The sequence below is a fragment of the Pleurodeles waltl genome, chromosome 10 (genome assembly GCF_031143425.1).
Source record: "Pleurodeles waltl isolate 20211129_DDA chromosome 10, aPleWal1.hap1.20221129, whole genome shotgun sequence".
Classification (NCBI taxonomy): domain Eukaryota; kingdom Metazoa; phylum Chordata; class Amphibia; order Caudata; family Salamandridae; genus Pleurodeles; species Pleurodeles waltl.
Window position 1 is genome coordinate 959,984,490 of NC_090449.1, and position 16,060 is coordinate 960,000,549.

At 42.4% G+C, this 16,060-nt stretch overlaps 1 protein-coding gene across 8 annotated transcripts in view; it reads right to left on the reverse strand.

The window, feature by feature from the left end:
* Positions 1 to 16,060, reverse strand: part of NEBL (nebulette) — a 743,048-nt gene that overhangs the window by 158,892 nt on the left and 568,096 nt on the right. For 5 of the 8 annotated variants that reach the window (XM_069211783.1, XM_069211782.1, XM_069211780.1 and 2 more), the window contains one exon: positions 7,151 to 7,255. The exons of the other annotated variants lie outside the window; for them this stretch is intronic. In XM_069211783.1, the coding sequence (XP_069067884.1) occupies positions 7,151 to 7,255 (105 nt within the window). The remainder of the gene's footprint in view (positions 1 to 7,150; positions 7,256 to 16,060) is intronic. 8 annotated transcript variants of the gene reach the window in all.

Consider the following 16,060-nt stretch of genomic DNA (forward strand, 5'->3'; position numbering starts at 1 on the left):
GAAGGCCTTGAGATTGTACGAAGTTAAGACGCTTGCCTTTATCACAAATTCATTATTACATAATAAGTACCCTTACACTGCTAAACAATTATCAAGCATGCCTTTAGCGTGAAGATGCCTTTACAACGCATGCATTTACAACACTAAATAAGTATGCTGAAGATAAGTTAAAGTAAGTTAAACCTATCTATCTATCTATCTATCTATCTATCTATCTATCTATCTATCTATCTATCTATCTATCTATCTATCTATCTATCTATCTATATTACCTACTGCCAGTCGCCAGTAGGTAGTTATCAGTAGGTCCTAGTTTCTATAGAAAAAGTGATTTCTGTTTTGCCGAATCTTCCTGAAATTTTAAAAATGTATACTTTACTAAATTCAGCTTCTGTGTTGATAGTTTCAAGGTGATTTGTCAAGCAGGGGCCGAGAAAAAGGGTGGTCCCAAAATGTGTTTTCCCCATTCATTTTTCCATAGGACCTTCTGACACGCCTACAGCCCGGACCATTCAATAGACTTACACCAAATTTGGCACTAAGCTGGATTCTTTTCTGCAGATCACACTTTTTGTGATTTGATGCACATCCATTCAGTAGTTTTGGAGAAATGTAAGGCCAAAAAATATAGATATATAGGAGCGCTGATCCTCCGTGGATCCACCGCGGATCCACATGCCAAAGGAAGAATCTGACTTGCTGCCCACAACCTGAGAGAAATTTTGCAGCTACCATTTCCTTGGTAATCGTCCCTGGGGCTGAAATGTGGGGGGCAATTGAGGTGATGGGGTTAGGCGACAGGTTCCCTGACCCAGTGGGGGTGATATAGTTGTGGTGATGGGACAAATAATACCTTTGAAATGCGGAAAAATATTTTTTTGGGCGCTTCACAAGATCCGCAGATCTACCTGCGGGGCCCAGAGCAGCATCCGGTCTGAATCCACGGGTGGATCCATGGATCTTGGGAAATGTAAAAAAAAAGAAGAGCAAATTCTAATTGAGACACTCTCAAATTCAGTATTACACACAGAGAGACAGTCTTACATCCAGTCTGACATGTAGGCAGACACTGTTACACCCACTCTCACAGCTACAGAGATGCTGTTACATCCACTGTCACGCGTACACAGACACTCTCACTCTCACACTCAGAGAGACATTCTCACACCACCCTCACATTCAAGCAAACACTGTTATACGCCCTCTCACACTCAGACAGAGACTCTCACGGTCAGTCTCACACTAATATAGAGACTCTCATATGTAATGTCAAACACAGAGATGCACTCTGACACTCATCCTCACAACCAGACAGGTACTCTCACAATCAGTCTGACACCCAGGCAGACACTGTGACAGCTACTCTGACACCTACAGAGATGCTGTTACATCCACTGTCATATGTACCCAGACACTCATATACTCACTCTCTATCACACTCAGAGAGACACTCTCACACCTACTGTTGCATCCAAAAAAGTGTTTTCCCCCTTTTACGAGATCCACGAAGTCATTCGCGGATCCGGGCAAGAGGATAGAGTCTCTCAAGTTATGCATGAAAAGTTTGTTGCCTTTCTCTGTTAGCTATATAGAAATCATGTTATGGTCTCTGAGAAATGAAGAAACAGTTTTACTGACATGTTTCATGGATTTCTCTATTTCTGGGCAGAACTGAGTTGACCAGTTCCACTTCTGCCTTTGGCAAATGTTTATAAAAACAAAGGCAGTGTGTTGGAAGAGTGTCATTAATTTTCCAAAGGTTTCTTTCATTAGGATTTCCAAACCAACTCCTGTGACTACACCTAGGTCATTGCCACCGCAGAGTACAATCATAAGGTATTGATGTTTCAACCAAAAGAAGTAATTGATGTCACTTTAACTCTCTCTGGCCAACCCAAGTAGTATCCACATTAGACAAACCTAGATCTCTATCCATACCACTTCTTTTTGTACTCTCGCTGGTCGAAAACACAAAGCTGTGACCAGCATGCCACACTCTGAGCATCTTGAAGATAATCTGGAGAAGCACACAGGAAGTGGCAGCAGCTGAATGAGGCTGGTCTGAGATTAAAATCAGTTGAAATGGGGGGTAGTAGGTAGAGTCTGGAAGAAGTGATTCCATTGGCTGCTGTAGATGTTTGTTTGGGTGAAGGTAGGTAGTGAGGTTGTATGGATTGTAAGTATATGTTGGATTGGGTTTAAAAAAATGTAAAACAGTAAAAATAGCTGTGATATGTTTACTATGAAAGATCCAACCACACCTGCTAAATGTGGCTTGAAACTAAGCATGCTCTAGTCAGAAACTGTTATGAACTTGTGACCTGGTGCATCAGAATGTTGCAGACTGTATAACCATGGTAAGAGAGCTAGAGGAGCATGAGGTGGAAGGGAATAGAAAAAAATGACTATAATGGGACTTTATTTTACCATACATACAGGTGCAGTAATGATTCATAATGATTATGAAACTGTATGATTTGGTTTTGTGTTCTAAAAAAGTGTTTATGTGGATGTGTTTTTTTTTGTAAGATCAAAAAATAATTTCTAAACTTCCCCATGGATCCACGGATACACCTGCGAATTTACACAGGGGGCCGCACTGAGCGCCACAGTGGATCCACGGATCTGGCGGAACTCACATCGTATTGCAAACTTTTCAGGAGCGCTGCAAAGGGTTAACTATACAAACCAGTGAGAAGTTGTAGAACATTGTATTAACATGAAAGGGAGATTTTGATTGGTTTACTGACTCAGTAACCTTGAAAGGGGAGTTGAAGAGGTTGGCCTTATGGGTTGTCTGCTATGAGAATGGACTTCCATGCTTGTGGTTGTTTTATTTTTTATTGAGGTTTGTTCAGCGAGAAGAAATTCTAACTGATATGAAAGAGAAACATAGAGAACAAGAAAGAGAATCATCAGGTAGTGAAATGTAATCTATGTTATAAAGTGTTAGTATATGAATATATTAATATGAGGTTGAAGAAAGTGAGCAGTGTGTTCACAACATGCTATAAAAGATATAAATACAAGGAATTATACAAGTAATTCATTATATAAGAAAGGTATTCCGCTGAACTTAGATAAGGATGTGTCCAGTTTCAATCAGTATATTAAAGTGATTCCTCATGCATGCTGAAGATGCAGTATGGAGAATGCACTAATGAGTAATTAGTGGTTTGAAATGTTACATTCAGTTCTAAAAATGTAATGTGTTTGTCTACACAGAAATTGGTATGTATAAAAGCAATGTTGAATTCATGCAGAGTCACATATGTATTGAGAGATGATAGAGATAATCTCACTATGAGTTAGACATGGATATGAGTGAAATATATTACTTGAAAAGGTAAGGAAAAAAATTGTAGAGCAGGTTGAATTGTTTTGTTGTAGAAGGTAAAGGGGTCAGATATACTGTATATAGCCTGAAGAGGAGGTTGCAGTGTATATAGAAGAGAAAAAAAAGTGTTTTTAATACTTATGTTAAAAGTGGAATTGCTATGTTAAGCCATATGTATACTGTCTAATATAAACTGTTAAGAAGATAGAAAATAAAACAAATATAAAGGGAGACTTATACTCATTTAGAGACATTAACAACCAGTTGTATATTGATATAGACATAAAGTATTTAAACACACAATCTGCAATAAGATATTTATTTAGGATGTAATATACTGAAAGCAATATGTAGTTTTGTATATTGATAATATAGATTCCTATATATATATGCAAAACACAAGAGAGAACTCTGGGTATTTCCCAAATTTAGGTGGAGAGCTGCTCTAGTAATGAACACTCTACAACACCAGCGAAACTCTAGATTTGCTCACCTCAAATGTCTGTTTATCTAGCAAAGTTTTTAAGCATAGGATCAGCACAGTGCTATCCACACCAAGCTAGATAGGGACAACGTCTTTTGCCATTTGTACAGCAAAATCTTTAAGCATAGGATTGACACAGTGTCATCCTTGCTGTGCTGTAAAATGACAAAAGCTGTTTACCACTCCAGGCACACTATTACAGCTTTGGATTGGTCAAATACCATCCAAGCCAACCTGGAATGAGTAAAGCAACCCCTGACATGTTTTTCACTCTCATTAGAGCTCTTCAGAGGGTTTAGCTTTGTCCAGACACAAGGGAACATCCAGTATAAGTCAAAACAAGTCCCTTTCAGGGTTAGAGTGACACATAAATTATGCAAAACACAAGAGAGAACTCTGGGTAGTTCCCAAATTTAGGTGGAGAGCTGCTCTGGTAAGGAGCACTCTACAACACCAGTGACACTCTATATTTGCTCACCTCAAATGTCTGTTTATCTAGCAAAGTTTTTAAGCATGGGATCAGCACAGTGCTATCCATGCCGAGCTAGATAAGGACAAGGTATTTTGCCATTTGTGCATTCATCTCCATGAAGGTTTTCAGATAACTTTTCAAGGTGGAACTGCAGACAAAACACACTTGCTTTGCCTTGGTGAAGAACAAGATGGGATAATTTGTACTTTATGGAAGTGGAGCTTCAAATGGGAAACCTACTTTGTTTATGTTTGTAAGTGCTTCCCATTGAAGTTTAATTTCTGTGAAATGAGCGTTACTGCCAGAATGGATCACGACCTGCTTAGAAGAGGCCAATTTTTGTGCACAATGTCTACCCAACTAAAGTACATTGTACTGGCTAATTAGGAAGTGCTACCTCATTGGGTAAAAATGTATAGTGCATATTCTACACTACAGCTGCCTAAAGGTACCCAGGGTATTGTCTTCAGAGACCTGGTGTGTCTCTAAACTTGGCATGTGATTTTTCCTCGAGCACCTCCATACTGATAACATGAATCCTGGTGTGGAGAACATGACAAGACTACAAAGAGTTCAATCTCCATCAAACAAGGGTACTTCTGGCTAATGTGATTGTTCCTCAAATGTCTGCATACTGATAACATGAATCCTCGTGTGGAGAAAACTACAAGACTACAAAGAGTTGAATTTTCACCAATCAAGGGTAGGTCTGGCTAATCTGGTTGTTCTTCCTCTGTCTTTTATACACTGTCGACCATGGATGGAGCCTCAATACCCCTGCAGTGCCTCCCTGCTCTACACCTCTAGCAGGAGCTGGCATTGCTTCTGCACGGAGAAAGGAGCTAAAAATGCCGCTCCCTGTGTGCAGGAGCAATCCTTTCATATGTTTTCCTGCCTGCTTCACAGCGGGCAGGAAAACAGGTGAAAGGTGGGCTCCCAGCCAGCAGGATCAGTTTTCCTACTCCTGTCCGCTGAGGTCAGACTTACAGTTTGCTCTCTCTTGGAGGGAGCTATCAAAGGTCCCGCTAAGTAAAAGCAAACTGCTATCTCCCGATGGTGGGCACCTTGGGAGATAGGGAGCTGGTCCTGGAGGGTGACAGTCCAGAAGGGGGCCATGCGTCTCCCCCTCCTTTCAGTTTGCACGGGCTGGCCCGAGGAAGGTGGTGGTCCCCTGGGCCAAATATGGCCCCCTCGCCCTTTATTTGGATTTTTTGCCCTAGGGAGGTGATGGTCCCTGGGTCCCTACTGGGCCAAGGAGGGAGGTCCGCGTGGCCCCTATCTAATTTTGGAATAATGCCCCTGGAGGTGGTGGTACCCGGGGCTCTGACGAGTTGGAGGCAGATCCGCAGGCACCCCCTCCAATTAATAAATCATTCATCAGGGAAGTGGTAGTCCCCGGGCTCTTTATAGCCTCTGGAGGGGAGCCACATTCGCCCCTCCTAAGTTTTTATTATATGGGAGACTGCTTGTTTTTTTACAATTTTTTGCTAGGATTCACAGAAAATGCTTTTTGACCCTAGCAGAGTCTCTGGTGGATCCAAGTACCAGGCCTACGGGGACAGGGTATTCATACCATGCCCCATTTTCTTTACTTTTAACTTTATTTTTGGGACTTGGCTGACTCTGAGTCTCAAAATGGCTGCCAACTCTTCCTACTTGAAGTGTTGGCAGCTAATCAAATATCATGCACAGGGACTGTTAGATCCACTGAGGTTCGGAGTCCCTAGATATCTATATTTCTTTTTCCTTTAACATCTCAAAAGCTATTGAACAAATTTACACCAAATACCAAAAAGGGCTTTTTCTGGACCAAGCCTCACCTTTCTGCCAAATTGGTGTAATTCTGTCCAATGGTTCGGGCTCTAGTTGTGTTCAAAATCCTATGCATGCATACACTAACCTTGAATATAGTTACCTTTGTGGTAAAGGCATATGAATGGTCAAGGCATGTGTGGTAAAGGAGTTCCTTGGCGAAGGTACTGTGGTAAAGGGATTGTGCAGTAAAGACAGTGTGTAAAGCCTGAATCCCAGGCCTTGAGTGCCAGATATATCCTGCATAATTTCAATAGACTAGTGTACAATATCTGTTCTGCTGGGGAACAGAGGCCTTTGATTTCCAAATCCTCCATTTCCACTCCCGCTGCCTAGAGTGGAGGCATCTGTGATAACAGTTGCCACAGAATGTTAGAGTGGAACTGCATTAATAACTGAAAGTGGAAGCCACACTTATAGGCTGACAATGTATTTATCATATTGTTGTGTTCTCAAACGGTGTCGGACAGTTACAATGGGTTTTCATATTATTGCCAGTCATTGTAAAGCGTTGCTATCAATATAGATCTATAAGAAAATACAAGTTTATTGAGGTAGATAAAATAATTGCATTAATGAATTTTTGTACTAAGTTCGAATAAAATGATTTTCGATCAAATCATTAAAAAAAATTACTTGTTAATCAATAATTTTCATCCAAAAATCTTCCACCGTTACCCAACAGAAGTGAGTCTTTACCATTAGCCATTGCAAATAAATTATACACTCTGAGAGAGAAAGGCTTTGTGAAGTACTAAATGCTGGAAACACTGTTTTGATACTATGGGCCTGATTGAGATCTAGGTGGCGGGGTTACTCCTTCTCAATGCTGACGGATATCCCGTACGCCGAAATCTCAATAACAGAGAAAACAGAGGTATTAAGATTTCGGTAGACAGGATATCTTTCACAGTTGTGACAGAGTAACCCCTCCAACGGGATCTAAATCAGGCCCAATGTTTTTTTTAAACAATAAAGCAGTAGCTCGTCATATATGAGGGGTCACAGAAAGGTTTTGTCATGCTTATGAATTTTTTTAACTTACAGCACTAATGTTCCTCTGACTGTTTTTCACTCTTTGTATTTCAGGAGTATCTGCAACAGTAGAAAAGCTGGACAGCATCTTCCCAGCTTTGTCTTTATATTTGTTCTGAAAAACATGTAAACATTACCAATTACTCTGTACATTCGGATGTAATTTAACAATATGCATCACTAGTTTTATTTCATAAAGTCACAAGTAAATCTATATTCTGACCAAAATACAATTTAGAAATCTGCTACATTTTTCTTACTTATTGTACCAGTATTACGCCCATCAGGGCAACTACTGCTCTAATCACCAGAAGAATAAATTAAAACAATGTAATTGGAAAAACACTTCCCTGTACAGTAAATTCATGTTCGTTCTGGTGCATCAATCAAAACATTTAAAGAAGCATTGACCCATTCCTGCATGTGGAACTGTTTGTATCAATGAATTCACCAAAATGCCAACGTTTTGCTGACATATTTGAAAACATAATTGAAATTGTTAAATAAGGCCAACTGGCCGTTGTAGGAGTCAACAGGGCGCAGACACCATTTACTGAAAACTCAACCTCAGGGATAGCTTTCCAAAGCGACAAGAATAGGTGGCAGTAAAATGTGTAATAGGGTAGAATGGTCCTTTCTTCTAGATAATTTCAAAAGGCATAGGTTTGGTCCCTTCCTTTAGATTTAGGATTGTTACTTTTTTCAAGTTTGATTAGCATGACTGACGATCAATGGTAGTATGAGACCTCAGATTTAAAAATGGGTAAAGGTACTGGACAATATTGTCCCTTTTTACCCCTTCATTTGACCTTTAGTTATTTAGCCATTCGAATCTAGGTTAGAAGCTAACCAAGAAGTACCAAACAAATCTGAGACAATCACGTAGTGCAATAGCATACAACATACATGCTTCAGAATGTAAAATAGGAATAGGCATTTCTTCACCAGCTCCCAAAGGATTAATAATGTATTGGTTAATTTAGGAATTGTTACTTCAGTGTGCTGAAGGTTAGAAAGAGCCATCATGCTGTGAAGAAGGTATCCAAATGCACACAGTGAACTTCAGGCCAATTGTCTGTAATTGCTGCTTTCATTTGCCTGGCTTTGAGACATAGGTGATCCAAAGCAATCTGTTTTTCAGGCTTCTTCTGAAACATGTGTAGCTTGTCCTTCCCATCATCCTTGGTACTAGTGGATTCCTCAGATTTTGATCCTGGAAATGGGGAGGCCCGTCTTCATGTTTCACTCTCTTAAAGTTTTATTGGATAATGATATTTGGCACAAGTGAGTACAGGTTTCTCTTGGAAGAGCACTGGGAGCATGTTTTTGTAGGTATCTCGATCAACCAGTCAGTATCTTGATCAACCAGTCAGTCAGTTAATAGTTAATTTTTCAGTTCATTATAACCATTACAATATAAGAAGTGCAGTGAAACAACTATACTTCGTGTAGGAAGCTGGCTCTCTATGTAGTGTATCAATGTAAGGGGACATTATGCAGAAAGTCCAAGGCAGCTCCTATTGGCTGACAGGTGTTAAAATAATAACCCTTAAAGCTCTCTTTTGGGGTAGCATGGGCGAGCTGTTAGGCTTATTAGAGGACAGTGGTAAGCATTTATTGAATGCACAGAGCCAGTAAGCAAGACCAATAAAGAATTTTAACACCAATGTATACAAATAACACTTATTTTTATATGAATTTAGATACCATGAACATCAGAATCAGTAAAGTACTTTTCGAGATATGAATTTTTATAAGTTTCAAAAGTTGACAGTGCAATTCTGGCACTTGTCTGCAGCTTACAGGACTGTTCTTCAGGGTGAGTATGGGGCAAGGTCCAAGGCCACACCAACAGGTCTCCTCTGAGGGCTCTGGTGCATCCTAGTGAAGGGGTGTGTTACAGCATTGGGTGTCCCACGCAGTTCAATGGAGATCAGTCTGGTTAGAAAGAGGATGCAAGCAGGGATGGTGGGCCAGTCTGTGGGAACCCACAAGAAAGCTCAACCCTTGAGATGCTCGGGCACATAGGGACACCGTTGTTCCACTTTTCCTCAAGTTGGGCGGCTCAGGTGCAGTAGTGTCTTTTGGCACCGGGTCTGTGTGCTGGAGTCACACACGGTTGGAATGGGAGCTGCAGGAGGCTACTGGAAGTCCTGTCTTGCCAGCCTCAATGATGGGCTTGGCTCTTGTGGGTCTCTGGCCCCCGTGGGCATCATCACCTCCCTTGGACTCAGGCTGTGGGGCGCGGGTACAGACTCACTTTGTGGTGCCAGGTGAAATCAGTCAGGGACTCATGCTTTATATTGGGTTCTGCAGAAGTGAGGCAAGCAGTTCAGCTGGGCTACTGTTGCTGTGGGTCTCATTGCCCCTGAAGTCCAGCAATGTGCAGGGTGATTTTCCTCGGCGTTGGTGTTGGACTGGACACAACAAGCCTTGGCTGCTACAATGGTCCGGTACCTCAGATGTTGGAGCTATGTGGCTCTGGTTGGTCAAGGCATCTCCACATTCAGGGGGAAGATGGATCAGACCTGTAGGAGCACAGTGACCTCTTCCTGGGCAGCTGCTGCATCGGTAGTCCCAGTAAGTGGCAAGGTGGTGAACCAGACCTTGTTCCTTGGTGCCTGCGGCTGCAGGGGAGTAACTCTTCTACTACAAGGGATATTTACTGGTGAATGGCAAAGCAATGGAGTCTGAACAGTGGCAGGATGAGTCTGTTTCTTCCAAGATTATCAGGGGCAGCAGGCAGACTGGCAGAATTGGCACTTAGTCACTAATTGCTCCTTGGTTCTCGGGTCAACATTCTTCTTTGTTCACTCCTTCTCTTTGTTTACCGAAATCTGAAGTCTTAGTATCAGGGGGTCACCTAAATGCTTTATTTAGTGGCATTAAGGGAAGTGAAGGGTAGTAGCTAATGGGCTTACTTACCCCTGGGGTCACTACACCTAGGGTCACTACACCACCTAGATGACCACTTACTTTGAGGAGTGGGCATAACCCTGTCCCGGAATTCCTAATTCCACTGCATACAAGATGGTGGAATCCCTAACTTTGTGTTCACTTCAGGTTGATAACCCTAGGGGTATGTCCAGCCTGGCAGTGCAACACGCCTCCTGCACAACTAATTTTTCCACCTGTCCTGGAGTCAAATGGGCCTCAGGGCAAGGGTTTGCCTCTCCCAGGTCTGGGAGGAGCTGGAGGTCACTTACCAAAGGCGGCAGGGACTTTGAAGTCCCTGATCTTGGTATGCGGATTTACTAGCCATCCTGTTGGCAGAGGTGATTAGACCTCAAGCCGGAGAAGGCATTGTTTTTTTACCTTGGATAGCAGATGCTCTCACCTCCAGGGGTCAGAAACACATCTGTGGTGACAGGCTAGTCACTACCAGTCAGCCAGCATACCAGAGGACTAGTAGGTTTCAGGGGGCACCTATAGGGTGCCCTCTGGGCTCTTGTCATAATAAATACAATACTGGCATCAGTATGGATTTATTAAGATGAGGTGTTCGATATCAAACACCACTATTTTCCATGCAGCCATCATGTAGCTGGGTCACTCATGCTGACCAGTGCTCAGTACATGCTTTAAGAAGGCTACCCAGTCCCTCAGACACCACAGGTGCATATCTGCTCATACAGATATGTCCTCACATGTATTATGATGCATTCTTCCTTAGGGCTCATTAGGCCTGCTGCATTGGTGACTTACATATAATGCATGCAGTGACTTGGGCATGGCACACACTGAGTGTGCTATGTTGGTTTTCACTCAGGGTTTGCACTCTGACATGCAGTCTGTAATGGCAGGGTAAGTGCAATTTGTGTGTGGGTCCGTCAGGATGGCAAAAGATATGCTGCAGCCTTTAGGGATCCTCATTAGTACCTATGTTCTAGGTACCAGAAATGCCATTTACTAGGGACTCACAGGGATGCTAAAGTCCTTTGCCAATTGGGAAACAATCAGACACACTTTGTTTTAAGGAAAGAACACAGGCACTGAGATCTCATTAGCAGGTCTCAGTGCACTGTCAGGGTAAAAAATCAGCATGTATTAGTCTTAAAAGGCGGCAAAAAGTTGGGAGGGGGCATCCACAAAGAAACCCAGTTTCCTACATTTCAGTCTTGGTCCTTTCTACAGAAACTGAAAAGCTGTTAGTTATTGGTCTGTGTAGAATAAGTGCACATCATTGGAAGATATAGGGCCCGACCTGGAGTTTGAAGAAGAGGGTACTCGATTACAACAGCAACAGAGTATCATCTCCTCCAACCTGAAGGCCCACCCTTCTCATTTAGAGTTGGGAGACTCTTCATTATGTTGCCAGCAAAGACTACTCCTTCTCCCCCACCGACATACAACTCAGAGGGCCCAACAGAGCAAGAGCCAACAGAGGTTTGTCATTTGCCGGCCAGCCCTATCTGAATGAGAAGGAAAATGGCAGGTTTTCAGTATCCATCACTGCCAGGTAAAACCTAATAGTAAAGGCCAGTAATAACTCCAAAATGACCCATAAGTCATGCCAAAAAAACTCCATAGGTGAGGGGCTCATTGTATTATTTATTTTCAAAAACAAAATCATGCTTTGGGATTTTGTTTTTAAAAATAAAAAAAGAGTATAACGTACTGCACTTTCATTTTAACAGAGCCATCCATCAAACTTTCAAATCATTTACAGGAAGCACTGTGATGGCAATTCCTGGAAATGCAAGAGCTATCTGATGGGCTGGCTGACATCTCTAAATTTGCTGTTTGGGTTACCTTCACCATATAGGGAAGTAAAGTACTGTGACGTGGCAATAGTACTTAATCAATCCACTAAAGTCAAAATTGGGCCCATCATCTTTATATGATAGGCCGATGGCTTGACCAATATGGCTGATTAGATCTGATTAAGTGAACTGGCAGTTTCACAGGCTCATTCATCAGCATCCTGTTCAACCTGTCAAACATTTCAAAAATGGCACTGTTGCATGAGAAGGTAGCAGTGACCTTTGTGAGACTGAAATAGTCACCTGAGTTTGGGTTGAGGATCAATGCAGTCACGGTGTCAAGACCGGGCTTGCGCAGCCATCTGTGACAAATGATTTCTAGCTGGCCCCAGGCAGTGAAGGACTCTGGAAGAAGGAGCTGGTTTGAGCATGTTTGGAGACTATAGCACTGTCGGTGAAAGGAGCTCTGAAGCCAGAAGGCAAGTCTCCTGCAATAGGGCCCACATGACCTAACTGCACCAGTAGCTGAGAGCTGGTGCACTAGAGCCCAGAAGTAGACAAGGGTGAGCGCTCCTGAACTAAACATACTTGGAAGCCTCTACCAACATTGGACCATATATTCAGCTGGCGAGAGTAGCACAATAATGAGAGCAGAGTACCTGCTCTTCTCCCCTCTTCTGTATCCCCCTTCTGGACACACCAGGTACGTTTCTTTCCTAGTAAAACTCTGAAATCTCGTATAACGTTGAAGCAGCTAACAAAAATGAATGGAAAAATGAACAGAAAAGAAATGTATCATGGGTAGTACTAGTTGAGTGGTACAAGACTTATATCTGCTAAATTCAAATTTGAAGTGGTTGAACCGAAGCAGCATTTGACTAAAACATGACAGGAACATTTCTTGGTGCAGACCATGGGCAAACTTAAGAGAGCAAGCCAAGCAGTACCGCACATGGGGCATAGCTTGGATGGGTGCTACTTTATAGTGACCTGAAATGACATAGAATGATAGGGGCATGGAAGATGCTACTCTGAAAAGGCAGATACCCACTGAGAAGTTAGCTACCATACTATATGCAGTAGCAGCCTGCTGAGAAGCAACTTGGCCTTATTCGGGGCTGCCTAATGCAGAGTAGTTGAAAAGTCAAAGAGGTGAATTTGGCGCTAGCAAAGAAGCAGTCAGTGGTATAAGAACTACAGACACATGTTGCTGAGCCCAAGGCCACAGTGGATACTGGGTGGAGATGAAACAATGTCAGAATAGTGGGTCTTCCTCAAAAGATCAAATACCACAGCATGGAGTTGTACACAAAACAAGTAGCACCCAATGGACTTACAAGGTTCTCTTCAATAGGGAGAGCACATAGAGATCTGATGACACCTCTGGGACTGGGAGAAATGTCTCACCCAGTGGTTGCATGGTTTATACAGATGGTGATGACACCTTGTCATCACAATGGTCATTTGAGGTGGAAGGTAACTAGGATCTTGCTCTTCCTAGACTACATATAGCTGTTCCAGCTGTAAAGGAACTAATTTCTGGATATTATGCATCAACAAAGAACTTGAAGGCTAAAGGCTAAAGTATATCCGGCTCTTCCCGGCAAAAATGAGCATCAAAGATAACAGAACCATACATTTCTTTACCATATCAAAGCAGCTTGGACAGTAAAAACAGCTGCAAAACATAAAAAAATTGGGGAAGACCATGTAACCCTGAATAAGTAAAAAAAGAAAGAGGAATAGACAAACCACTAGACTAGGACCATCTATTAGCCAATCTAAAGAGAAATAATGGAAAATGTAAATAAACTGTTCCAATGGAAAAAAGAGTGTGAGCTGAAAAAAATAACTCACTGGAAACTAGAAAAACATAAATGAAAGCTAAGTCAAATTCAAGTGGTGAGGATGCCACAAGAAAGCTCTCTTGGAAGGCGCGCCAATGACCACTGATGAACTGAGTGACTGAATAAGTGACTGTAATGCTGCACAGAGTATGAATGAGAACATTGAAACTTAATACAGATTTACAGTGATAGATGAGCTATAGGTTGATTGAACTAAAAGCACAGGTTAGCCCATGCACTTACAGGACCATACGTCATCCAAAAATTACTTTCACACACTTATCTGGAGTGCAAAGAGACATAGACGCCTGTTCAGTAAGCTGCAACTGTCATGTATGGAGGGTGGACTGGGATTCACAGATCTTGAATTGTATTATCTAGCAGCCAAGCTTCAATGAATAGCAAGGTGGGTCTCAGATAACTCAGATGTGGAAATAGATTACCTGAGCACTAATTCCAATAAATGGTACTGTTGGACGCCTCCCTCTCTGCAGGGTCACCCCCAAACACGATGACTTCTCCCCTCCTGTTTTCTGAATTTGTTTATGTTAGAATTATGACTCTGTCTACCTTACCACTGTGAAACAATGATAAAGTTCTTCTGCCCTTTCCCTAAAACAAGGTCCAATTGTCCTGCACCTGATTGGTAGTTGTAATTTGCTTATAGACCCCCTGTATATGGTACTAAATATACCATGGGCCTGTATATCAAATGCTATTAGTTGGCCTGCAGCATTAATTGTGCCACCCACTAAAGTAGCACTTTAAAACACATATCAGGCCTGCCATTTATGCCTGTGGTACAGTTTTAAACTGCCATTTTGGCCTGGCAAAATACCTTTTGATAGACTTAAACCTTATTCTTAAACCTTAAACCTATACCTTTTACATGTTCTTGTAATGAAAAACTCCTAACCTTGTTTTTCACTACTATTATGTCTATCACTCCCATTGGGTAACATGGGTTTACCTTGTTACAATTAATGAGTGCTAACATTGAAATGGGAACAGGTAGAAGTATACTGTGTGGACTCAAATGAATTGTAATTTAAAATCCTCTTTAATCGTAAAGAAGTTTGAAAATGCCACTTTTAGAAATTTGTCATTTCCTCACACTAAACATTCTGAGGCTTCATAGGAGTTTCTATCTGCCTGTGCATGTTAATTTCTCCCCCATCGGGAATGCACATTGGTACCAGACAGTGAACTTAGGTGTACCTGGGACAGCCTCTCATTGTGACAGGATGGTTGGGGGTGGAGCTGTTTCCTGCTCTATTTTTATTTCAAAAGGCTTGCTTCCAGCACACAAAAGGGAACCTGAAACTAGACTTTTGTTACTCCAGACTTCTTGGGGCCTTGGCAAAGGAAGGTGATAACTTTCTAGAACCAGTTGTGGAGGTAGCCTAGGAAATTCCCCCACTTCAAAGGTTGGCACCAGGTATTGGACCACCTGAGACACTCTTCAGTTCACATTTGGATCAGCGGACATTACAAGAGGAACGACTACCTTTGTTCTCCAGAGGACTGCTCTGAGACTTGAGACCTGTCTTATTCCCCAGAGGACTTCCCTTCTACTTGAATCCTGCCTTGTTCCCCAGAAGATTTCTGCTGGAGGCCTGCCTTGTTCTGCAGAGGACTTCCCAGCTGCTTGAGGCTTGTCTTGTCCTCCAGAGTACTTTTCAGCTGCTTGAGGCCTGCCCTGATCCCCGAGAAGGAAGACTGGACCTACTCTCTTCATCCCAGGCTAACTGTCGGTCTCCAAGGTTAGCTGACCTCCTGTTCTGATCTACTGGGATACAACAACCTCCCTGCAGCTGCACAGATGATTTGCTGCACTGGAGCTGCCTGGACCTGCAACTGGACCTGCTTGAGCCCTACTGGCCTTGGCTAGATTGAGTCCCTGATCCCCAAGAGGTGCCCCTCTAGATCCTGGACCCTGACTGGTATTAGAATGCACTCCTCTACAAGAAAAGGTGAAATCCTTACGTTTTGGGCTTTTCATAATGGTTAACGGGCCTGTCTGCACCAAGAGTCTAATGCGAAGCTGCAGTGAAACTAATTCTAGATGCTACTGCGACCACCAGCAAAAACCGGCAACACAAGATCTACACTTTGTGCTATAGCAATGACAGCCTGCAATGACCATCAACACAAAGCTCCAAAAATAACTGTTAGACCTCACAGTGGTCGTCCCCAACTCTTTGCCTGCCTCCCTCCATTTTTCTGACCCTGTTTTTGCTGGATTTAAGACTCTGCACACTTTACCACTGCTGTCCAGTGCTAAAGTGTATATGCTCTCTCCCCTAAACATGGTAAAATTGGTTCCTACCTAATTGGCATATTAAATGTATCTGTAAGCCCCTAGTACAA